The sequence below is a fragment of the Hypanus sabinus genome, chromosome 12 (assembly GCF_030144855.1).
Source record: "Hypanus sabinus isolate sHypSab1 chromosome 12, sHypSab1.hap1, whole genome shotgun sequence".
In the NCBI taxonomy this organism is placed as follows: Eukaryota; Metazoa; Chordata; class Chondrichthyes; order Myliobatiformes; family Dasyatidae; genus Hypanus; species Hypanus sabinus.
Window position 1 is genome coordinate 53209921 of NC_082717.1, and position 25999 is coordinate 53235919.

Below are 25999 nucleotides of genomic sequence, written 5' to 3' on the forward strand. Positions count from 1 at the left end.
CCTTGATGCCAAACCAAATCAAATGCTGCCTTGATACGGAAAGCAGTTACTTCCACTTCATTTCTGGAGTTCAGGTGATGATTTAAATTTCTTATGTAAAGTCTTACCCTCAAATTGGTTATAAACCCTCTAAAATGATTGACCCCAATGCTAATTCCCCAACAAATGTCTACATGTCTGAGTCCTTTAGACAAGTACAAAAGCATCACAGAAGTTCCCAACATTCACAAGAACCACTGCCCACTTTGACTGGGTGCATCTGGAGTATGAGCGCAATCCAAAACAGTCTGTTAGTTTTGTAGAAAAAACAACGCAACTGAGGACTGAACTAAGTCCAGAATAGACAACCTAGAAACCTAGCAACACAATTCTATCACAAAGATGTAACCAAGGAGAAAAAGAAAGGTGTTTTAAATAATAAATAAAGGTGTCTTATTCCCTCCAATCAATAAGAGATGAAAAAAATCACTAATAATTCAAGTCATTAGATAGAAATGAAGGGGCTACATTGGAAAAAGAATCAAGGAAATCAGCAGACAATCTCTGCAGAAAGTGGAAATCTTAGTGCATACACAGAACTATGTTCATCACAAGAAAAGAATCATTCAAATGTCAGACATAACGTCAGAATGCAATATGGTGACATTAACTTCCAGTAACAATGAGTAGGAGACCAGATCAAGCTAACACTGCACAATTCACTAACAGATTAGAGAAGACACAACTAACAGGAAGGTGTGAACTTAATTCCTGGTTGACCATGATCAAAAACTCATCTAGCCTGCTGTGAGACACAGGACCTTCTTAAAACAAATATCAAAGAAAAAAACACAAGTCACAACTTACGTTTTAAGAAAAGTCCTTTCTTATTATAAACAATATTAAAACAAGGGCACAGCTTACACAATATAATTCCTCCACCTTTGCCAGAAAACAGCCTGTCCCAATCTGCACTTGCCAGATCATTTCTGATACCATCAAAGTTGACCTTTCTCCAATTTAGAAACTCAACCCGTGAACTAGACCCTACCTTTTCGCATATTTACTTTGAAACTAATGGCATTGTTCCTCTACACAAACTTCTGTCATCTATCCTGTCTCATTCACTAACAGCAGATCCAGTATCACATGATCTCTTGCTGGGACTTCTATGTTTTGAAGAAGGAAACTTTCTTGAACACATTTGACAACTATCCCATCTAATACTTGTACAATATCTGAAAAGTTAAAATCACCTAATATAACAACTTCTTACTGTAAATTCAATACAACTAGATCATTACAAGGTCAAAGATTGTTCAATGCTTCAACAAATGCCAAATACTTACTTTCAATTGTTGCTGACTCGTATTCTGTTTGTCAGGGCGCAAGTATTTCAGCACCAGTGGAATAAGATCTCGACAGCAAAAATTGTAAGTCCCCAAAGCTGTGAAGAAAACATGCTGGGCTTTACTTCGCACCTGCAAATACAGACATCATATTGATTTTTTAAAAAAAACTTATTTCAAAACATTGTTTTGTACAAAACACAGTTCTCCAAATGCGATCTTAACATCTCAATATAAAATCAGTACACTTCCAAATCTTTGTATGCCAACTCTATATATTAACGAACACATTTCACTTTCTAAATCCTTCCTATGCCTAAATATTAACTTCCTAAATTTCATTTATAAACATTTGCAAAATGACATCAACCCCAATCAAATAGCCTAAATTATATCACCATCATAATGCTGAGGAGGTGACTTATAGACTAACGATTCAATTCAAACAGCCATATAAATACTGTGGTTATAAAAAATTTAAGTTTGTGTGGCAGATGAAACAGCTCCAAGCTCCGAAGTCCTTCACCATCTGCAAGGTAAAAGTACAATGGAATACATACCATTAGCCTGGATGACTGCAGTTCCAACTCTCAAGAAGCTAAACTGCATCCAGGCAAAGCAATTGGCTTGATTAGCAGCCCATCTGTAATCCTGAATATTCACTCCTTCCACTAATGCACCAAACCTCCAATGCGTGCAGTCTACAAAATGCACTATGGTCACTCATTTGATCTACTCTGACAGCACCTCACAACCACCTACCTGTTACTTAAACCTTTAAAAAGTTCTTAACGGAATTGTCAAATAAAATTTCCCTTCATTAAAACAATGGTTACCCTTACCAATTAAACTATTGTATATTTTAACTGCTATATCAACATTCTTAATTGCTAGTTTTACTATTGCTATTTTCCAACTATTGCACAATCTAGGAAACTTGCAGAAATGACCATGGATGTATTGATTGGCTACCTCTAACTCTTGAATGACCACTGATTGATTACCTCTGCAGCTGCTTCTTTTAGAAGCCTAATGCTATCTATGCCAGGGTAATTTGTTCTCTGTACCCTTGATTACTCCGACACTTTCCTTTATTGATATTAATTACTTTTCAGGTCTCACACAGCAAGGGTAGGTTCCCTGCTTTATCAGAGACATGTACATCTCTAACTGTGAAAAAAATACAAGGTTTCTTTGCTGCTTTCTGAGTACCCACTATAAATTCTTTTACTGTCCTCCAAAGAACCTATATTTACTTTTGCCATTTTCTTTATTTATACACAAGATGCATTTATAGTCAGATAACTCACATATCTCAAGATCAGCATTTCAACATTGTGGCCTTTTGCTGGTTGATAAAACTACCCCAGCTTGCATGCTTTAATTCAATACTATCACTAACTTCCTTGCTTGGCTATATATGAAACCTCTTTTCCCCATGGACATTTATTTCTGGATACAATGTACACTGGTCACATTTAGTTTTCTATACATGTGACATGTAATTAAACACACCTAAGAAATTGCCTTTAAGCTTGATTTTTACTTTAGAACTTAAATGTGTCAGTCTCAATTCTGTAGCAATGTGATTTCTTTTACACAGAATATTCATTAATCTGAGATTAATATTAACTTTGTCACTTTATAAAGACAAGTCTTATAAGAGGCTTTTCCCTCTGGATCCATCATAGAATGCTCCAGGAAACCCAGAATGTATTATTTTCATTTTGAGAGGCAGCATTTATATTATCAATTTAAATAATTTGTTTTTAGTCCAAGTTTGACATTATCAAGATTTTTGTAGATTATTAAAAATACTTTTTCTGTTGGTCTTGCCTTCTTTTCCAAAGTGTTCACCCAAAATTTGTAGTAAATACAATGTTTAAATCAATAATAAACAATTAAATCCAATTTGACTGCAAGGATAAAGATCTTTAAAAATACAACAGAGCAATAAGGGAAATAAGTTTTTAGTATTAGAAAATGAATACTGGGGGTCACATATAATCATGATGGACGTACATGATTACATATTTAGAGATACTGTATCTTGCCTAAATTGGGAGGCAAGGTGTAACAAATCAAAACTAAAACTTGATAAAAACATTTCAATATACAAAGTTGAATCAGCATTTTCATCTATCTTGGGATTACAGAAGGGAGTCACACTCAAGTTTAGCTTTCCTGTGAAAATTGATTTGATGGTTAATAATTGGATGTATACATACAATTCAATTTCCTTTTGGATCCTTATTTTACAATGACTTTACTTAGAATTTGTTTTATTAATAATTTAAAAAACTTATGGCAAACTTAAAAAAACAGGTCAGTACAAGTTGGATGACAGCTGTCCTCTAAGAATCAGGCAAAAGAGTAAATGAAGTAAAATTAGCTAACTGATATTACTGGCTGTAAGGGGTTATTATATGTTTTGACTAATTAGAAGAGTTACAGCATTGTAGAGTTATGTAGTATGGAAACAAGCCCTTTGACTCAACTTTTACATGCCAAGCTGGTCTGATTTGCTTATAGTTCACTCAAATTCCTCTAAACATTTTCTATCCATGTACCTGTCTTTTAAACCCCCTTACAGCTTCCAATGGCGGCTCCTTCTATATGCCCTCACCACTCTGAAAAGTATCCTCTCAGATACCTCTTGCGTCTTTTCCCTCTTAATTTAAATTGATGATCTGCAGTTTTAGATGCCCTACTGAGGAAAAACTCACTCACGAGCCACCTACACCCCTTATGATTATATACAGTACAGTGCAAAAGTCATAGGCACACATTAAAAAATCTGTAAAACGAAGATGCTTTCAAAAGTAATTAAATGAGAACTTTCTATGTAATGAAAAGTTTCTAAATATCAGAAAATTTACTATAAACAGTAAAAAAAAATGAAATCAAATCAATATCTGGTGTGGATCCTTTGCCTTTAAAACCACATCAATTTTCTAGGTACACTGTTGTGCAGCTTTATATGAAAATAGACTGCTAGGTTGTTCCAAGCATTTTGGAGAACTTGCCACGGTTCTTCTGCAGACTTTGGCTGTCTCGCCTGCTTCTGTCCCTCCAGATAATCCCAGACAACCTGGATGATGTTGAGTTCAGGGCTCTGTGGAGGCCTTTCCATCTTTTACGGAACTCCTTGTTCTTGTGTTTGCTGAAGATAGTTCTTTATGACCATGGCCATGTGCTTGGGGGTCGTTGTCCTGCTGCAGAATGTGTATCAGATGCCTCCCTAATGGTATTTGCATGATGGATGAAAACTTGTACAACTCAAATATTGATTCCATGAATTCTGTCAAGATCACCAGCTCTATTTTTAGAAATATAGTCCCAAACCTATGAGTGTATTTAAGGCAAAGATTGATAGGTTTTTGATTGGACATGGCATCAAAGGTTACAGGGAGAAAACCAGGGAATGGGGTTGAGGAGGAGAAAACAGATTGAATGGCAGAGCAGACTTGATGGGCCAAATGGCCTATTTCTGCTCCTATGTCTCATGACCTTATGGAGTTATGGAATGGCTTTTTGGCAGCAATTTTTCCATGAAGACCACTTCTGACAAGACTTCTCTGGACTGTAGAGGGGTGTACTTGAGCTCCAGTGTTCTCTGAGAGTTCAGACCTGATAGCAGTGCTGGACTTCTCCCGATTTGGCAGGGATATCAGCTTGATGTATCTCTTGTTTGCTGCAATCAGTTTCCGTGGCCGACCACTGCGATTCTGGTCCCCCACCTTGCTCATTTCTTTGTACTTCTTCAGAACAGCTTGGACAGCACATTTTGAAACTAACACATACAACAAGCTGGAGGAACTCAGCAGGTTGGGCAGCATCCGTGGAAACGAGCAGTCAACGTTTTGGGCTGAGACCTTTCCTCAGGACTGAAGAGGGAGGGAGCAGGGGCCCTATAAAGAAGGTGAGGGGAGGGTGGGAAGGAGAAGGCTGGTGGGGGAAGGGTGGGAAGGAGAAGGCTGGTGGATGTCAGGTTAAAAACCAATCAGAGGAAAGATCAAGGGGTGGGGGAGGGGAAGCGGGAGGGAAAGCAGGGAGGGGATAGGCAGGAGAGGTGAAGAAGGAATGTAAGGGGAAAGCACTATGGGTAGTAGAAGAAGGCAGAATCATGAGAGAGGTGATAGGCAGCTAGAAGAGGAGGCAGAGTGAAATTGGGGTGGGGGAAGGGAGAGGGATGGAATTACCGGAAGTTGGAGAATTCAATAGTCATACCACCAGGCTGGAGACTACCCAGATGGCATATGAGGTGTTGCTCCTCCACCCCGAGGTTTGGCCTCATTGTGGCAGTAGAGGAGGCCATATCTGAATGGGAACGTGAAGCAGAGTTGAAGTGGGTGGCAACCGGGTGATCCTGTCTGCTGTGGCAGACGGAGCAGAGGTGCTTGACGAAGTGGTCCCCCAACCTGCGTCAGGTCTCGCTGCACCGGGAGGCACCAGATGCAATAGATGACCCCAACAGACTCACAAGTGTTGCCTCATCTTGAAACTCCTGTCTTGTTCACTTTCACCATGGTGTAAGAATTGATGATTTGCAGGTTAAGCTGTCAAATCTGCAACAACCTCACATTTTAGTTTGGTTGTCCTTCAAGCAGTTTGATACCTTCAGCATCCGATTCAGTATCAGATAGTCAGTTTAATTCATTCAACTCATTGTGTATTTGATCACTTGCACTTCTTTGTTTAATCATGCAAGATGTTTTAGTTTCAAAGATAAAATTCATGTTAAATTGTAAAAGGAACTTTATAAAATCTTGTTTAGAATTAGGGTACACATTGATATTATAATAGATAATCAGGTAAATAATAAGATATGTCTACATTTCTTGGGGAGATGGTAAGATGATCATAAAATAATTGAGAGCAAGAGAAAATTACTTGAAAAAGATTAATAGGGATGAACATGAAGTGGATTGTGCAATGCAACATAGACAAAATGCTGGGGGAGCTCAGCAGGCCAGGCAACATCTGTGGGATAAAAAAAGTATAGTCAATGTTTTCGGCTGAGAGGACTGGAAAATAAGAGGAGAAGTTAGAGCAAGAAGGTGGGTGGTGGGGGGGGGGAAGGAGGAGGAAGTACAAGGTGGTAGGTGATAGATGAAACCATGAGAGGGGGAGGGGTGAAGTAAAGAGTTGGAGAGCTGAGAGGTGCAACAGATAAAGAGATAAAGAGCTGGAGAAGGGGGAATCTGATTGGAAGAGGGTGGAAGACCATGGAAGAAATGGAAGGGATAGGAGCATGAGAGGAAGGTGATGGCAGGTACAGGGATGAGGTGAGGGAAGAAAACGGGAATGGGAATTGTGAGGTGGTGGGGAGCAATTTTCAATGTCCATGCCATCAGTCCTAGGGCTACCCAGCCAGAATATAAGGTGTTTCTCCTCCAACCTGAGTGTGGCCTCATCACACCAGAAGAGGAGGCCATGGACTGGGATGTCAGAGGGGAATGGAAAGTAGAATTGAAGTGGGTGGCCAACGGGGGTTCCCACTTTTTCTGGTAGATGGAGTGTAGGTGCTCAGTGAGGCAGTATCCCAATCCATGTTGAGTCTCACCGATACATCAGGAGGCCACACCAAAAGCACCAGGTATAGTAGTTGACCCCAACAGGTTGTGGTGGTGTCTCACCTGGAAGGACTGTTTAGGGCCTTGAATGAGGAAGGAATGGCACTTCTTCCACTTGCAAGGACAAATAGCAGGAGGAAGATCAGTGGGGAGGGATGAATGGAAAAGGGAGTTGCATAGGAAAGTGGAAAGTGAAGGGGAGAGAAAGATGTACTTGGTGCCGGATCCTGTTAGAGATGGCAGAAATTCTCTCCAATTCGAACCTCACTCCTTCCAAATGCACTGCTCTCCACTCTCTCTGCATTGATTCTAACCTCACAAAACCTACAGATAACGAACGGGGTGCTGCAGTAGTCTGGCAGACTGACTTCTACCTTGTTGAGGCCAGGTGACAACTCTCAGACACCTCCTCTCACTTACCCTTCAAACAGGACCCTATTAAGGAGCACCAGGCCATTGTCACCTACACTATCACTGACCTTATTAACATTGGGGATCTCCCATCCACTGACTGCAACCTCATAGTTCCTTACCCCACACCTCCTGTTTCTACCTCCTACCCAAGATCCACAAACCTGCCTGTCCAAGTAAACCAATTGTTTCTGCTTGTTGCTGCCCCACTGAACTTATATCTGCTTACCTCAACTCTGCTTTATCCCCCCAGATCAGTCCCTACCTACCTACATTGTTGCCACTTCACACCCTCTGGATCTTTTCAATGACTTGAAGTTCCCTGGCCTCAATAATCTCATTTTCACCATAAACATCCAGCCCCAAGACACCTCCATCAGGAGGATCATAAAGTTGTTCACTTCTTTCTAAAGTAATAGACCCAACCTGCTCCTCTCTACCACCACTCTCCTCCATCTGGCAGAACTGGTGTCACTCTCAATAATTTCTCCTTCAGCTCCTCCCACTTCCTCCAAACCAAAGGTGTAGTCCTGAGCACTGGCATGGGTCCCTGCTAAGCCTGCCTTTTTGTTGGCTTTGTGCAACAGTCTATGTTCTAAGCCTACACCAGTATCACTTCCCAACTTTTCCAACGCTAGATCAACGACTACATTGGGGCTGCTTCATGCACCCACACTGATCTCATCGACTTCATCCACTTTGCCTCCAACATCCACCCTGCCCTCAAATTCACCTGGTCCATTTCCAACCCCTCCCTCCTGTTACATACTCGTGACACATGACAGTGGTGCCCTTGTCATGTGACTGGGGTTGAAGCTGTACTGGACTTGAGGTGATGGTCTTGTGATGGTGGAATGACGTCATTTTCCCACCAGTAGAGATCATGTGACGGGTTTTTTTTTACAGGTTATAAAAGGTAGACCCCACCCTGTGAAGAGGGGCAGTTCGTGGCTAAATTTGCCAAGTTGGCTTCATGCCACTGCGTGTTTGAAGTGATGACGCAGTTTAGTTGAAGGATGAAGTTTTTATTTAATGCCTAAAGTTTAAAGGTTAATGCCAACAGGTTCTTTATGATTCTGTTAGTTCGAGGGAATTAGAGGAGAGTGAAGATTCAAGGTTGGAAGTTAAAGAGCGAGGAGAATCGCTTTCTACGGTGAAACGGGGGCGACCTTCGTTTGATCCTTATTTGGAAGGATTTCGTTGACTATCTTCGTGTTAATCCCTAGGTTTACCTAGAAAGGATTGAAGGTAGTGGAGAAGGAAAGGTCAGTGCCTTTAAGCCGTTCTGTTTCGTAAATTCTTCGTGGGAATTTCGACGTCGGGGATCGAAGCAAGCGACGTGAAAGAGAACTTAAATCGTCCTGTAAAGTCTCTCCTTTTAAATGGACTGTGAGCATATCGAACTTTTGGCAATATCACTTTAAGAACTGTTTTGGAATATCACTTTAAAGAACTGTTTTGGAATATCACTTTACGAACTGTTTGAACAGCCGCTCAGCAGCTGTTTCTGGTTACGGTAGTGTTTGTTTACTTTTGGGGGGTTTGTTTTCGGTGTTTAATAAACGTGTTGTTTGTTATAAGAAACCCTTGCCGAACTCATATATTTATTGTTGCCTGAATACGTAACACTCCCCATTCTCAATCTGTTTCTATCCTGGAGACAGCTTATCTATGGATATCTTTTACAAACCCACTGATTCTCACAGCCACCTGAACTATACCTCCTCCCACACTGTCAATATCATCCCCTTCTCTCAGTTCCTCTGTCTTCACCGCATCTGCTTTCAGGATAAGGCTTTGCATTCTAGAACCAATGAGAAGTCCACCTTCCTCTAAGAAAAGGGACTTTTCTTCTTCCACCATCAATGTTGCCCTCACCTGTATCTCATCCACGACACACATCTGCCCTCACCCTATTCTCCCGCCACCGCTCAGTGATAGGGTTCCTCTTGTCCTCACCTACCATCCCAGCAACCTCCGCACCCAGCACATAATTCTCCGTAACTTCTGCCATCTCCAGCAGGATCCACAACCAAGCACATCTTTTGCTCCCCTCCATTTTCCACTGGGATTGTTCCTTAATTGACTCCCTTGTCCATTCGTCCCTCCTGGTACTTATTCTTGCAAGTGGAACAAGTACCATACCTACCCTACACCTCCTCCCTCTCTGGCATTCAGGGCCCCAAACAGTCCTTCCAGGTGAGGCAACACTTAAACTGTGAGCCTGTTGGGGTCATTAACTGTATCTGGTGCTCCTGGTGTGGCCTCCTGTATATCGGTGGGACCTAACGTACATTGGGAGACCACTTTGCCGAGCACCTATGATCTGTCCACCAGGAAGAGCGGGCTCTTCCCATGGCCACCCACTTCAATTCTACTTCCCATTCCAGCATGTCAGTCCATGGCCTCCTCTACTCATGCGAAGAGGACACACTCAGGTTGGAGAAGCAACAGTTTATATTTCATCTGGGTAGCCTCCAAAATGATGGCATGAACATCGACTTCTCAAACTTCAGCTAACTGTCCCCTCCCCCTTCACCATTCTCGTTTTTCCTTTTCCTCTCTCACCTTATCTCCTTACCTTATCTCATCACCTCCCTCTGGTGCTCCTCACTTTTCTTTCTTCCATGGTCTTCCACCCTCTCACATCAGATTCCCCCTTCTCCAGCTCTTTATCCCTTTCACCTATCAGCGTCCCAGCTCTTTACTTCACCCCTTCCCCCTCCCAGTTTCACCTATGTCCTACCACTTTGTACTTCTTCCTTCCACCCTCCCACCTTCTTGCTGTAACTTCTCATCTTTTCTCCCCAGTCCCAATGAAGGGTCTCAGCCCAAAATATTGACTTTTATTCCTTTCCATAAATGTTGCCTGGTCTGCAGAGTTCCAACATCTTTTTGTTCATTGCTTGGTTTTCCAACATCTGCAGATTTTCTCATCTATGAAGTGGATTATATTCAGCTTTCATACAGAGCAAAAAAAACAAAGATTAGATTTGATGAACCGCTTATTGTTTTCATCACAAGAATTCAGAAACGTTACCTGACTGTATGTACTCGTCGACAACTGCAGAAGATCTCGCATTAGATCACGGTGAATTGTTTTATATTCACAACCTTCAATTGTCAAAGTTCGCAGCTGCACACAAAACAATTTTTAACAATCAGTCTAACCCCTCACAACATTCAAAGACTTAAAAATTGTCTCATTTGTTCTTCCATTAATGTTCAGTCAAAGATTTAATTACATGTAGTATTAAAAACAGCAACTTAATCCATGACAATAAATATCAGGTTTAATCCTCGGAGTGGAAATACCTCATGCTGCAGCATAACTCGATCAATTAGCAGTGCTCTGATATGTTGTTTCTTCCCATGAAGCTGTATGTTACACAACGAGAAAAACAGTATTTTAGAAACGTGCAATATTGTAAAATGTATTTAATTACATGACAAGAATAGATAAAGAATTAGTGAGGGAGAAAAAAAGGAGAGATGTACTGAGATAAAGTGGGACACCATAACCAAAGCTCTCACTATTGCAGCTTTAACAGCTCATAAACCAAACTAAATGACATCAGGATACAAGTCTAACTACCATGCTGAATCATACTGAAACTGCTCTATTCACTGAACCAAGAGCAATTCATTCATCACTAAGGCACAAAGGAAATAAGCAAACCAGGAAGTAGTACATAAATTAATCTTAGTCCCACTACAAGAGAATACCATCATAACGAAGGATTCAAAAAAGTCTTTAAAAATTGAATCTATACAACACATTCAACTTTGGTAGACTATCCCACAGTGCTTTCCCAAATGAAAATGGAAATAAAAGGAGCACTTTAAGGGAAATGGTAACAAAACTTTTGATCCAAAAAAAATAAACTTGACCTTAAAAATTGTGTTATAAAAAGGAAACAGCTGAACTTAATATCATCTGTTTCAAGGCAGCCACGAAACAAGAAACCCAGAAGAACCCAATTTAATTAAAAGACCAACACTCAATGTGCAGAGAGAAAACAAATCATGCAAACAATAAAGCAAGCAACAGCATTCAGAACAAAAGTGAGTCCATGGACCAAAGTCTGGATCAGCCAGAGCAGGCCCACAGCCTCACTCTCAGTTCGTCACACAGCGAAGCTCGCAGAGACCAAGCCCAGAGCAGCCGGAGCAGGGCACAGCTTCCAGCGCCAGGGAGAGCACAATAAATGTCACCGAGCAGAACCGGCCCCAACCCTCACCTCTGGACCCGATTCATTTCGAGAGGACTAGAATAGGCATTGGTCAGACCACACTTGGAGTATTGTCAGTAGCTTTAGGCACATGAAAAAGGATCCAGGGCTTATCAAAATGCTGTAGGAACTAACATGAACACTGATTTCTCAAACTTCTCCTTCACCACTCCTGTTTCCCTCCCTCTCCTATCTCCTTACCTACACATCACCTGTCTCTAGTGCTCCTCCTCCTACCCTTTCTTCCATGGTCTTCGACCCTGTCCTATCAGATTCCCCCTCCTACAGCCTTTATCTCTTTCACCAATCAACTTTCTAGCCCTTTACTTCATCCCCTCCCCTCTCCTGATTTCACCTATCAAATGCCACCTTGTGCTTCTTCCTCCCCTCCCCCCATTTTCTTGCTCTGACTTCTTGTCTTCTTTTCCTCAGTCCTGATGGACAGTCTCAGCCTGAAATGTCAGCTGTTTATTCACTTCCATTGATGCTGCCTGCCCGCTGAGTTGCTTTGGTATTTTGAGTGCTTTAACTCAATGTGCTGGCATTGGAGTGGGTCCAGAGGAAGAACATGATACCTGATCTGAGAATGAAAGGGTTAATGTAGCAGGAGCTTTTCATGGTCTGGGCCTGTACTCTATTGAGGAGGACTTGACTGAAACCTACTGAATACTGAAAGGCCTAGACAGAGTTGTTACAGACGGCTATGGAGGCCATGTTATTGCAGAGGTAGATATGTTCCTGACGTCTAAAGGTTACAGGGAGAAGACTGAGGAATAGGGTTGAGAGGGATAAAAAAATCAGCCATGATAGACTGTTCGAGTAGAGTTGATGGGCTGAATGGCCCAATTCTGCTCCTATGTCTTATGTTAAAGAACAGGAAAATTCCTATTGACATAATTCATGCAGATACATGGATAACTTAATGCTTTTCCGTAAATGAGTCTATTAGCTGGAACTAAAGTTCTCAGAATCCAAGGCAAATGATTGTAATGGCCAGGAAGATGAAGAGGCTTTTGTAGCAGGAGTAATGAATACTTGAAATGGATATGTGAACAAATTGAACATGACTACTCATGTCCCAGAAAGGACTGTACTGGGAACCCACAACAATCTAGGATCATTGATCAGACTTTGGGTAATCATCTAGGACACAACAATCCACTTGACTAATAGCCAATCCCCTGCCCAAAACATTTCCTCCCTCCACCCCCTGGGGTGCTTTGATAGCACCTCTCAAGCAAATGAGAATAAGGTTGTACTAAGTCATGAGACAGATCTATTACTTTTCCTCTTCACTGCCATACACAAGCTTCAAAACTCATTTCCCAATAGCACTGTGTGCTATTAAACTCATATTAAGCTCCAATTCATGAAGATGGCTCACCACCATCAGCTTTTTAAAGACAAATAAAGATGAGCAACTAATGCTGACCTTCAAATGATGCCCATATCCCACATAAATGATAGAAAGAACCTTGTATCTTACAACAACCAGAACAAAACTTGAGTTACCCCATCAATGGATAAGTAATAAAACAAACACACTTTTATTCAAAGAAAGTTATTAACATCATTCTCACCCTGTTCTCCATCGATTTTTTCACAAGGTTAAAGCTTTTCCATCTGGAGTCAAATTCGTGTTTATAAGAGCCACGAAACTGCAACAAGTCTCCTATAATCTGAAATTAATATAATAATATTTGTTTAACAGCAGGAAAATGCAACAATTCCTTTCCTTACAGAGGAGTGTGGTGAGCATATCACCCATCCCAGTACCTTGTTGGATTCTTCAAAATTTTACATTGTGAGGCTCAAAAGACAATTTTTGCTGTGCAAAACACATCACATGACCAAACTATTGTAAGTACACAATATTCATTAAAAGTAATTGGGGAAAAATTATGTATAAAACATGACTGATCTCCATAAGTAACTGAATTCTGAATAATAACTGAATTCATACAACCAGATATAAACCTAGTTTCCCAGGAAAAATGGTTCAATCATTGGGTAATACATTTATTGGAGTATCATGCCGAGAAAATGTCTTTTTAAATTGATTTTAATTCTCACCTTAATTATTACAAATAAAGATTTTGTGTCATCTTCAGAGTTATCCAACATATGATCTAAAAACAAAGAGAAGTAAGTACTATATATATTGTTAGCAGGACTTCATATCTATAATATTGTTGCTGTTGTATGGAAGGGATACAGTGGGCTATAGGTTAATTGGACTCAGCAGCATAACAGCTCAGCATGGACTAGATGGGCCAAATGGTCTGTTACTGTGCTTTATTCCTTTATAACTCCAAGTAGGGGGGAAATGCATGCTCCTTTCTGATTAGTTTTCTCTTGCTTGGATTTTTGGAAAAAGAAGTGAAAGTGTTTCAGAGTTCAGGGGAAGTAGAAATGCAAACAAATATCTTCAGCCAAAACCATCATGTGGATAATTTCCATTATATTACATGTCAGCTGTGCTAAAGTGGCTGTACACTAACATGGATAAAAAAGAGACTGGATACACTACTCACAACTACGGAAATAAATTTGGACAACAGTCTAGTTGAAGTGTTGAAGCTCCACATAGCTTCCCCAAAGCCAGGCTATTCCAGTGCAGATGCAACACTGATCCACACCCAATTTTCCACAGAAAATTGAACAACTACAGACTATCCCCAAAAGACCAATTCAAAACTTGTCAGTTAATTTTTGTTACCTTTCTCTGATACTTACGTAGCAGCTTTCTCATGACTTGGGCAATTGCTTCCCTGTAATTTTCTCTTGTAGTATCTGAAATGTGAAAATTTGAGTACACATCAGAAATAATATCATGATTTTACTCTGAAAGCCTAAGAAAACCATTGGATTTCAGATGAACTGTAAATGATCTGCAAGCATAGTATTTTATGTTGGGTTTTAATCTACACAAAATTGTCACAGGTTTCCCCAACTAATGAATGGAAGCTCATACACTTGCTTTGTGAAAGCACATGATAAAGGATACAGTAAGACTACTCATGGAACAATATTTTAGCCATTCAGCCATGCAAAATTATATTTCAATTACTTTTTTCTGATTGCAGTCACGTAGTAGTTTCATAATAACAACTCAAAAATCTATGTATTTGGTAACTATATTGTAAAGACAGACTGCTCAAATTAATTAAAAACATTTTAATAGACTGAATTACTCAGGTTCAATTTTTCATCAAACAGAACTATATTCCAAAAGAAAGCACTGAAAATTCAGTTTTATTCCTTTAGATGCAACTTGTGTTTGGAAATCAAAACAAAAAATTATTAAATACAGTTACATACAATGCTAGAAATGCTCAGCATATCTGACACTTATTAAGACACATGTAGAGCTCATGCCTCTCTAGAGTAAACATTTATGGCAGTGATCTGTCTGATGGAAGATCACCCAAATAATAAAACATTATCCTGGATTTTGCTTGCAATTTAGAGTAAAACTGTGTCACTTGCCATTGACCTCAAAAAGAGCCTATACACATGAAATCAATATTCTTCAAAACCAAGGTTGCTTAATTAATGGCAAGAACTACACAGGCACACAAAAATACTGTAAAGTTCTGCCAGCAAAATGCCTCGCTTAATTACCTATCAATGAGAATTCTGACGTTAAGAATCATTCAATACAAAAGTATTCAAATATGTTCAAACACTACAACATTTTAACAATATATTCTAAAGTCCAATCCCTTAAATACATTTAAATAAACCATGTAATTTAACAGTGCAAATTAAATTAAACTTAACTTAGTTATCAATTGCAAATTATTGGGGTATTCCTTCAAATACACATTTAAACAAGTATTTTATCACCTCAAATGCAAAATCTCTCTGTATTAGATATGGAATTCGGTACTTTAACCTAATTATTTTTGAGCACTGAAGCTTAGCTGAAAATGTGAATGACTTATAAATCAAAAGACAAAGAAAGAGTGCCACTTTAAGGTCATGTAAGTAATAAGACCAATAAAAATCAGAAAGTTTGTACTTGTAAAAGCATATGCAGGAATCCAGAATTTGGGTGGCATGGAAATATTAACAGTTCTATACTTGCTGCTCAAGATTAAGTAATTCCATCTTGATCTACTTTCTTACTCTAGCATTCATTATATTTTCTAATAAAAATTAGACACATACCATAATTAACACCAATGCAAAGTTTCAGCTCTTCCAAAGATACTAGAGTTGGAGCCCTGCAAGACAATAATTGCATAGCTCTTCAATATTACAAGACTTTGCAGCACCACATTAAAACTGATTAAACAAGGAGATCAGTACTTCAACATAAGTATTTCTGATTGAAATTAAAAACAGCAGCAGAATTAAACAAACCAATAACTCAAGATGCAAAAAGGCAAATAAATAAACAAAATCAATGAATAAGCCTCTGCAACAAGATTTCATATCACTGAAGTTATCAAAGTGGAACTTTGCTGAAGAATTCAGGAATAACTGAGCCTCAAATATTAAAATCAATGTTATGAAGCATTTCTCAAATGTATAAAGCCACACAATATTGTCACCATTTGGAGAATATTAACAAGGTGGTACTGCTGATTGCAGATTAAATTTGTAATTGCTATTACATTTATTTGTTAATTGTTAATTTTGTAATTCCTTTGTATTCATAAAACAGTGGAATAAAATATTAGAATATGTAATTGTAGATAATTTGTATACTAATCCGGTTATTTCAATAAAATTTCAAATTATTTTGTGTATTCCACTTGCAGAGGATACTAATAATCTTGCAATCTCCACCTTAAAAAGTGTTTTTGCTTTAAAATTTCTGAGCATGCTCAATGTAGCATTTGAGCTTTAATTTTCTGAAATATTTCTGGGAAAAATTTAACCATGTGAGCTCAATGAACAGCCTGGCATGCCAGAGCAAAAAGTTTTAGTATAAAAGGCACTACAATTAGCCTACTTTCTGACTAGACTGAGTCGGAAAAACGTGGATTGTTCCAAGTGATAACACCCAACTCATACTGAAATGCAATAGAAAGTAGGAACATGATTTCAGTATGATGCCTTCCCATGTTCAAATCCATAAGAAACGGATTCAAAGGAACATATGGAAATGGTAAACAATAAAATTCAAATAAACAAAACACAATTTATATTCAACATCAAATTTCCTTACAAGTCAGGTATGGGGTCACCACCAAGGAAAGGCAACAGGCTCCCTGAGCCCATCAGGCAGTTCTGTACAATACACAAACTCTGGTGAATATCATCCCTAGAGAGAAAGGTGGAAGTAATTACATTATCAAAATTTATATATTTGTCTTAAGTTAGCAGTTGAAACATGGTTCTCTAAATATTTACATTTTAACATTAAAATTGTTTTTCCTTCCAGATTTTTGAATACCTTCCCCCTCAATCCCAAAGCACTTCGACTTAAAAATACATTCTCTATCAGGGCAGAAGCAGGTAATTCACCATGTGTAAATGGAGACATCAAAATAGAATTAGACACATGTGGTCTCGTCCAACTAGACAATAGTTAGCAAGGTCCAGGAACAGAACATATTATGGAAGAGGAAGAGATTATGTTGGGAGAGGCAAGATGTCGATGGGCCAGAGAAGATGAGTTTATCCACACAGACTATGGTGGGTAAGTGGAATGAGCTGCCACAGGAAGTGTAAAGCAGGCACAATTGCAACATTTAAAATATATTTATAAACCAAAACGGATAGGGAAGGTTGAAATGGATTTAGGCCAAATGTGACAAGCTCAGATAGTCATCTTGATTGGCATGGACCAATTGTGTTAAAGGGCCTGCATCAGTGCTCTGTGAGTAAAAGCAGATGATTGAAAGATGATCATAAAATTTGAGAGGTTGCAAATGGTATAAGCAAAACAAAAATTGTCAGGCTTTCAAATTTCTTACTGCTTTCTTCAGTAAGAAAGCAGAGGGTCAGTTCACTGATACACAAATTGGGATCTGATCACAATATAAATGCGAGTGAAAGCAACATGTTTTTGAAGAAACAGTTAGGTTTCACAATGGGTCTTGAGCTATACCGAATGGAAAACTGAGACACTTAGAAACAGATGCTGATTACATGGGAGCTAAAACTAAGTGGGCATAGAGATCAAGGCAGAAAACAATGGACTAGAGTGTGAAGATGCAAAATCTATAAATTCTCCCCCATAAGACAAAGTGACGTCAGTATCTATCAGATAATTGAAAGCAGTTTTATATTTGATGTTCTCAATGTATATTATAAAAAGTCAATAGTTAATATTAAGCTGTCGACAAATTTCAAACTCATTCAAGATTTCCTAGTATATTTATATATGCAAAATAGTTCAGAAGCAAAGCACCTCTTATGTGAATATTAGAACTCTTACACAAATACAATGTGCCCAGAAACAGTCAACACTAGACACTGAAATTTCCTAGCATTACCCCAGTCTACATTTTGATATTACATTTATCTGTCTTGCTGAAAACATCGCACTCTTGTGCATTGCATTTAGTTTGCATATGATAGAATTTAAGTCAAACAATTACATGTTCCATGTTCACAGTTTCATTCCCACAAATTTATTAGCCAACTAAAATTATTATGATCTCAATGGAAAGTGCAGATAATATGCAAACTACATATGCTGAAGTTAGGGTATCCAGAACAAAATTATTAAATTGCCAGAATATAAGTAATTCTGACCAAAATCACAATGAATTGAGAATATATTTTTTCCCATTATTCCATCCTTACCTCTAGCTATTCCCAAAAGAACATCTTTTTCATCAATATTATAACAAACCTTGACATTTCTATTTCTCCATCAGCGCAGCGTTTGAGTCTGGAAAGCTCAGGTTGAAGGAAGTTATCCAGCAAGTAGTAGGCAAAAGTTATCTCCTCATCAGAAGGAACATGCCACTGAATACCCAGTTTCCACAGATCCCCTGGCTTTGCCCAATCCTATGGACACATTTTGGGTCAAGAGAGGACAAAGGGAAACATAGCATATTATTTGAATAAAATTTCAAAACAACAGAACTTCTATTTGCATGTGATGCCTAAATAGGAAAAATGCTTAAGTTATTTTGCTGGAGCATAATACAAAAGTCAGAAAATAACATTTATCATATCCATTAATAAATAATATACCTTAATGGGAAAGTACTCTGTGAATGGTTTATCAAAACCACCTGGTACACTACAGTACTCTTTTGGATAGATTAATGTAGTTGAACGAAGGAGATGATGTAACAAATTTCCAGCCAGAGTATATCCTTGCTTACACTTTAGGTGTAGTGTTCGGTGCAGAATGTTTATAAGTTGATCCTTGTACATCAGCAATTTATCACCATCTACACGCGTAACCTGAAAAAATAAATTAATAAGCTGCATTAACCTTTACTGACATGTAATTAGTATTTGCAGAATCTGTTAAACATTGCTTTGGAATGAAGTTTTGAATGAAAATTAACCAAGTCTATGCTGTGGAGATAATGTCTCCTTCCAGCTTTGATATGCTCCTGGCATAAGAAAACTTCTCGTGGAACATAATACGAGAAGGTTAGTTGCTACAGGTTCTCAATCAAAAATTGCAAATTAGTAATACAGAAGAACACAAAAAAATCTAAAGCAAGCATGGAAATAAGTTAAACCAAAAGGGGAAAAAAATCAAAAGCATAAAAATGTGTCCTTTGTTATAAAAGGGGACAATTCACCTTCATATTTCAAGTTTTTCACTTTCTTGATTATAATTTATTTTCAACTTTGTTAATTTTACCTCCGATAACAGCTGAAGATTCCATAGCAGTTCCTTATCCAACTCTTGCTCCTGCAATACATCATCATCTATAAAGAATGAAAAATAATCCTGATACGTCTTAATATTATATGCTCCTTTTCACCCAAATATGTAGATTTTCAGTCAATCACTGATCAGAATTTCTTTGGTGGATAAAGCTGATAACCACATTAAGGATCATGCTTTCTTCCCTACCAGCTTGCAATTTCTTCCTCTCAGCAGCACCTGACATTCTGTCTACCATGCTAACTTGTTCTTTCAGTTATGCTCAAACATCAAAAATTGCCCAGTTTTGTGTCATGAGCACATTACTATTGATTCGACTTCAAAATTTGAAACAGCCACATCACAGATGTGAATGAAAGCAACTGATCACACTTTAATAGCCCGAGAAATTTTTTGTTACTCCTGCCTTTACTTTTACTCTCCAACTCAACTGGTTTCAGAAAGTGTCAAATTATACTTAATTCCATATGTCAAGCTAGATCTTCCCTCAAGTAACCAGAGCAATTAAAACAAGTTCCACAAACTACATCCATTAAATCTTAACTACATATTTTGTAATTTCTTCTCACATACATATTTACACACACAAACATATATAAAAAAACACATACATACACACACACACAAAAATCCAGATTCATCACTATAATTTCTGAACAAGATTGCAAGATTAATGAAACAACTTCTTGAAAATTCACTTTTTTCCTTCCTATGGAGGATACAGGTGTTTTATTCATCACATAATTTCTAAATGATATTGTTATTAGACTAACAATTCAGAGACCTAAGGATTGACCTGGATTCTTTTACAATGCAATGTCCAACAAAATCTTCAGCTCAATTGCAAAGTCTTTTTGTCAAATTTTCAGTCAAACAGGCTTGAGATTTGGTCAAAGGGTTGTCTTCAAAATAAATTAACTGGAAAACTGACAGAAATCTCAAATAATGTTCAAAGACAGATTTAGACATTCTAATAACCTCAGATGATAATTCATAATTGAATTAATTTGAATTAGTTCACCATTTTCAGAATTTGATATCTAAAACTAAATTTGTACAGTTCACACATCAAAATCAGTTTGAAATACCACAGTAAAAACTGAAAACAAACAAGTTTAAACATAAAGTTAAAAAAATAAAATAGTACCAAAACAAAATTGAAGAGAATATGGAGTAAAAGGGTCAACAACCCAAGCAAAACATTTCAAAATATTAGTAAGGCTAACATTGATACAGAACCAATATTTAAGTGCTTTCATTCTATAATTTAAAAATTTTTCTGTTATCACAGCATGAACTGAAATCTCAAAATAAAATAGAATCGGTAGTGGAAATCTCTGGCAATAAGAGGCTTAGGGCTACAAAGATGCTCTCTTCAATTGAGATGCTTCCTTGAAGCAGGAAAGGAATTGAATACATGCTAAATATCTCTGCTAAACCACGTTTGCACTGATCTTCAAGCAATTTATACCAGGATCTATTATTCTTCATACCAATTTATAATAAACTTTACAATACTTGAGATTAAATGTTTAATTTCACCATTAAATCATATGGTTACAGTCACCATTATGTTAAAGCTGCAATGCTTACTGATGGTTAGTTGACCTATTACGTTGCAGCAATGTGGCACAAATTGTTTCAAAGCTGTGGCGGGTCGACACTAGAAAAAAAAGTAACAGTCAATTCCAGAGCATATCACATTTGAATGTTTTTACATAACAGGGATATAATGACGAAGTACAGGGCTTCTCAAACAATTCCATATAAAAATACCAAGCATTATTTTAATCATGGAACCCCCACTGAATGCACATTTGGAACAACTAGAATAACAGAACAAACAATCAGCAAAGTTGCCTTGGATCACTGTAAATATTTGGAAAAATCCTTTTGGGTGTTCAGCAAACTATTCAAAGAACAAAAGCTATGCAAAAATCACAAATGCTGCAGTGATGTGTAATTTATCTGGATAAAAAAAATCATGTACTGAATGGCTTTCTATACCATGCAATAACATCCTATGAAATAAAGATGAAATGCAGTTTTCGTCACATAGAAAAAATATGCAAATGACTCAAAAGCACTCTTATAAAATCTTCAGTAGCATTTAATAGCAGTCTCATAATGGAACACTTCTATAAGAACAAAAAAAGAAGCAGATCCTATCTAATCAAGGCTAAGTGTAGCAGAGTTAGGTAATGGCTGACAAAGGAATTTTGAGGGGCAACAGGGAGGATGATAACCAAATGTAGAATGAATCTATCTCGGCAATAGACTTAAAACCTGAATAGGCAGGATAAGGAATTAGCTTAAATATACAGGAACAAATAACTGATATTGGAATCCAGTTTTGGTTTGAAAAACATGAATACTAAAGTTATTTTTCATGTTACCTACCTCAGCTTTAAATTCAAAAAAGTTTTTAAAAAAAGGTTGCCTTGAACAGATACTTCCAGGACTTAAATTTAACTCAGCATCTCTTTCAGCAACTTAATTACATCCTATTCAAATACTTCAAAACCAATCGTGTAATTTTAGTTTTTAAATGCATCTTACAATGAATAAATGTTCAAAATGTTATATCACATTTTCAGCCATATGTCCATCATACGAATTCTAGAAATCCAATACCTTAGATGCTGCCCGGCACATGTCTGCCACCATCCTGCCAGCCACTCGAGTTTCAAAAATATTAGTTGTAGCAAAATTAAACACCTTGTCCAAAGCAACCTAAAATTATAATGGATAAGCAATTATTACATTTTTTAAAAATTTCACCAAAAGCATGTTGCTTGTTTGCTTTTTCTTTCCCCCCAAATACACTATATAAGAAAGACATTATCACAAATTTCTGTTGTTTTCCAGACTCCAGACCTTATACAATGGAATGTTTCAGTTAAACAAGCAAATTCATAACTATCTTGATGCCCATCTAGACATACAGAAAATGTCCAAATTGACATCACAGTGTTAAAAAGCAAGCTTGATATCAGTCACAAATATTGAAACCAACTCATCTGCTGTTGAGGAGGCAACGAAAACTCACCATCTTACAATACTCACTGGGTGAAGAGCAAGGCAAGTGCAAATTCCTCATGTCACTCAGTTTTAAATGAGTGATAATTTCCAAAGTGACCTACATGCATTTGTAAAAACTGGAATTTATATTGCAGATATATTTTTGCAGTCAATTTTATTCTAAATAATCAATTATTCATACTGGTGCAATCACCCAACATAATATAAACAGAAAAAAGTGACACCACCAAGTACCGTCATGGGACATCAGGTTAGCAGGATAACTATTTATTTACAAGACAAAAAAAAAGACACTAAATATTCATTAAACTCTTCAAGCTAAACTTGGTTACAGATACATATTTAAACTGAGTCCTGAAGTGGCAGGACAAAGCAAATACTAAACATACACACCGTGGTAGCTACTTAGCTAAAATGTGCACCGCCCTCTTTCAACCATTTCCGCACTATCCTCATCTACCCTGTCCATGGCGAAAAGAGACCTCATGGTTATTACACGCTACAGTTAAATTCTACCGGCACGGTGATGTCATCAGCTAAAGGGAAGCTAGTGAAAGGGACTGCAATGCTCCTTACACAGGCCAAGCCCCATATCCCATAGGGAAGTGGCTTTTGATGCGCGGGTAATTTAAGAGACTCACTGCAGTACTCACTGAGTATAAGGTCATGATATTCTGCTGCTGTAGCCCATCCACTTCAAGAGTTAACATGTTGTGCATTCAGCAATGCTCTTCTGCACACCACTGTTGTAATATGAGTTATTTGAGTTACTGTTGCCTTTCTGTCATCTTGATTCAGTCTGGCTATTCTCCTCTGACCCCTCTGTCATTATCAAAGCATTTTCCCCCCATATAACTCTAGAGATTGTTGTGTGTGAAAATCCCAGGTCCTAAGATGCTCAAAGTACCTGATCTGGCACCAAAAATCAATCCATGATCAAGTCACTTAGATCATATTCCTTCCCTGATTTTGAACAACAGAATCTCTTGACCATGTCTGCATGTTTTTATGCATTGTTTTCCTGCCACTTGATTGGCTGGTTAGATATTTACATTAACAAGCAGGTGTACTAATAAAGTGGCCACTAAGTGTAGATTATCAACATAATGTAGATATTAATCCATGTACCTGAAAAATTTCTTTGGAACACTGTGTGAGAATAGTACTGAAAGTTGAGGAGAGCCCCAGTTCCACTAAGCTTTCCACATGAGTCATCTTCTCAGTTTCTGTCTCCTCTCTGGTTTGTTCCAGAGTGCTAATTTCGATCAGTGCAAAGCACCTAAATTCAAATAAACCACAATTGAAACACAACAAAATATGCAGATTTCAATTCACACATTCCATTTCAGCAAACAAAATCTTTCCCCAATTTCTCCATTAGAAATATAGCTAAACCACAGCTCAACTCAAGTATACTTGTGGGTAAGAGGAGAATACGAAAATCTCACAAATTAATCAATTATGAAAGACAGGTAGTATTTAATCCAAAGTACTGAAAATAGAGGAAAGTGATTTTTAAGGCATTGGCTGTTATTATGGAGTGGTTAATTACCATTTAGAATGAAATTATGTTAAATGCAGTATCTATATTCAAAAGAGGGAAAAAAAAGGTAATTACATATCCAAAGTATTTTTTTGCAATAAAGCAATGAAATAAAGCAAGATAAACTTGGTGACAACCTCAAAAACCTTCGCCAAACCAATAGTGTTTATTTTTGGAGTTCCATGTATCTTATGATGAAATTGACCTGGGTTTCCAAATGTCTTATTTAAATCAAGATCATACAAGATTAGTTACTGATTAAAATGAAAAGCTTCAGGGATCCAAGTGAACAAGGATATGGCTTGAGAATAGAAAACTCTAAGATCTCCTTCAAACATCCACCCCAGAAATGGAAAAGTACACACAGTTTATAAGATACTCTACCAAATTGTTTCACCATCCCAAGGTACTTTGGGCCAATCACCCTTAAGACCAGTGAACCCCAGTTGGAACGTTTTGGCAGTCTTCATCTGTAAAGTCCTAATATAAGACCATAAGCTACAGGAGCAGAAGGTGGCCATTTGGCCCATCTCGTCTGCTCCACCATTCAACCATGGGTTGATCCAATTTTTCCAGTCATCCCCACTCCCCACCTTTCACCCCATACCCTTTGATGCCCTGGCTAATCAAGAAACTCTCTCTCTCTCTGCCTTAAATACATACATCCAATGACTTGGCCTCTACAGCAGCTCATGGCAACAAACTCCACAGATCTACCACTCTCTGACTGAAGTAATTTCTCCATCTCTCTGTTCTAAAAGGACATCCTTTAATCCTGAAGTTGTGCCCTCTTGTCCTAGAGTACCCTACCATGGGAAATAACTTTCCTATATCTAATCTATTCAAGCCTTTTAACATTCGGAATGTTTCTATGAGTTCGTCCCTCATTTTCCTGAACTCCAGGGAATACAGTCCAAGAGCTGTCAGATATTCCTCATATGGTAAAATCCTTTCATTCCTAGAATCATTCTCATGAATCTTCTCTGAACCCTCTCCAATATCAGTATATCCTTTCTAAAATAAGGAGCCCAAAACTGCACACAATACTCCACAATCTCAGTGCGGTCTCACGAGTGCCTTATAGAGCCTCAACATCACATCCCTGCTCTTACATTCTATACCTCTAGAAATGAATGCCAACATTGCATTCGCTTTCTTCACAATCAACTCAACTTGGAGGTTAACCTTTAAGGTATCTTGCACAAGGACTCCCAAGTCCCTTTGCATCTCTGCATTTTGAATTCTCTTCCCATCTAACTAATAGCATACCTGTTTATTTCTTCCATCAAAGAGCATAACCATACAATTTCCAACACTGTATTTAATTTGTCACTTCTTTGCCTATTACCTTGAACTATCTAAATCTCTCTGCAGGCTCTCTGTTTCCTCAACACTACCCGCTCCTCCACCTATCTTTGCATCATCAGCAAATTTAGCCACAAATCCATTAATCCCATAGTCCAAATCATCGACATACATCATATAAAGTAGTGGTCCCAATACAGACCTCTGTGGAACTCCACTGGCAACCGGCAGCCAGCAACAATAGCGTCCCTTTATTCCCACTGTTTTCTGCCAACCAGCCAATGCTCCACCCACGCTAGTAACTTCCCTGTAATTCTATGAGCTCTTATCTTGCTAAGCAGCCTCATGCGTGGCACCTTGTCAAAGGCCTTCTGAAAATCCAAGTACACCACACCCACTACATCTCCTTTATCTACCCTGCTTGTAATTTCCTTTAAAAAATTGCAACAGGTTAGTCAGGCAGGATTTTCCTTTCAGGAAACCATGCTGACTTTGGCCTGCTTGTCATGTGCCTTCAGGTACTCCAGAATCTCATCCCTAACAATCAATTCCGACAACTTCCCAACCACTGTGTCAGGCTAACAGGTCTATAGTTTCCTTTCTGTTGCCTCCCACCCTCCTTAAATAGTGGAGTAACATTTGCAATTTTCCAGTCATCCGGTACAATGCCAGAATCTATCAATTCTTGTAAGATTATTGTTAATGCCTCTGCAATTTCTCCAGCTACTTCCTTCAGAACCCAAGAG

The 25999-nt window shown here is 38.1% G+C and overlaps 1 protein-coding gene across 3 annotated transcripts in view; it reads right to left on the reverse strand.

Annotated features, from left to right (window-relative positions):
- Positions 1-25999, reverse strand: part of LOC132402877 (proteasome activator complex subunit 4-like) — a 130775-nt gene that overhangs the window by 52329 nt on the left and 52447 nt on the right. For all 3 annotated transcript variants that reach the window (XR_009515117.1, XM_059985925.1, XM_059985924.1), the window contains 14 exons: positions 23534-23684; positions 21998-22096; positions 20957-21026; positions 19337-19404; positions 18709-18924; positions 18362-18519; positions 16727-16822; positions 15721-15776; positions 14284-14340; positions 13621-13676; positions 13128-13226; positions 10631-10693; positions 10356-10451; positions 1329-1460 (listed from right to left, as the gene is read on the reverse strand). Coding sequence is in view for 2 of the 3 variants with exons in the window: in XM_059985925.1 (XP_059841908.1) it covers positions 1329-1460; positions 10356-10451; positions 10631-10693; positions 13128-13226; positions 13621-13676; positions 14284-14340; positions 15721-15776; positions 16727-16822; positions 18362-18519; positions 18709-18924; positions 19337-19404; positions 20957-21026; positions 21998-22096; positions 23534-23684 (1417 nt within the window). In the remaining variant the exon portion in view is untranslated. The remainder of the gene's footprint in view (positions 1-1328; positions 1461-10355; positions 10452-10630; positions 10694-13127; positions 13227-13620; positions 13677-14283; positions 14341-15720; positions 15777-16726; positions 16823-18361; positions 18520-18708; positions 18925-19336; positions 19405-20956; positions 21027-21997; positions 22097-23533; positions 23685-25999) is intronic.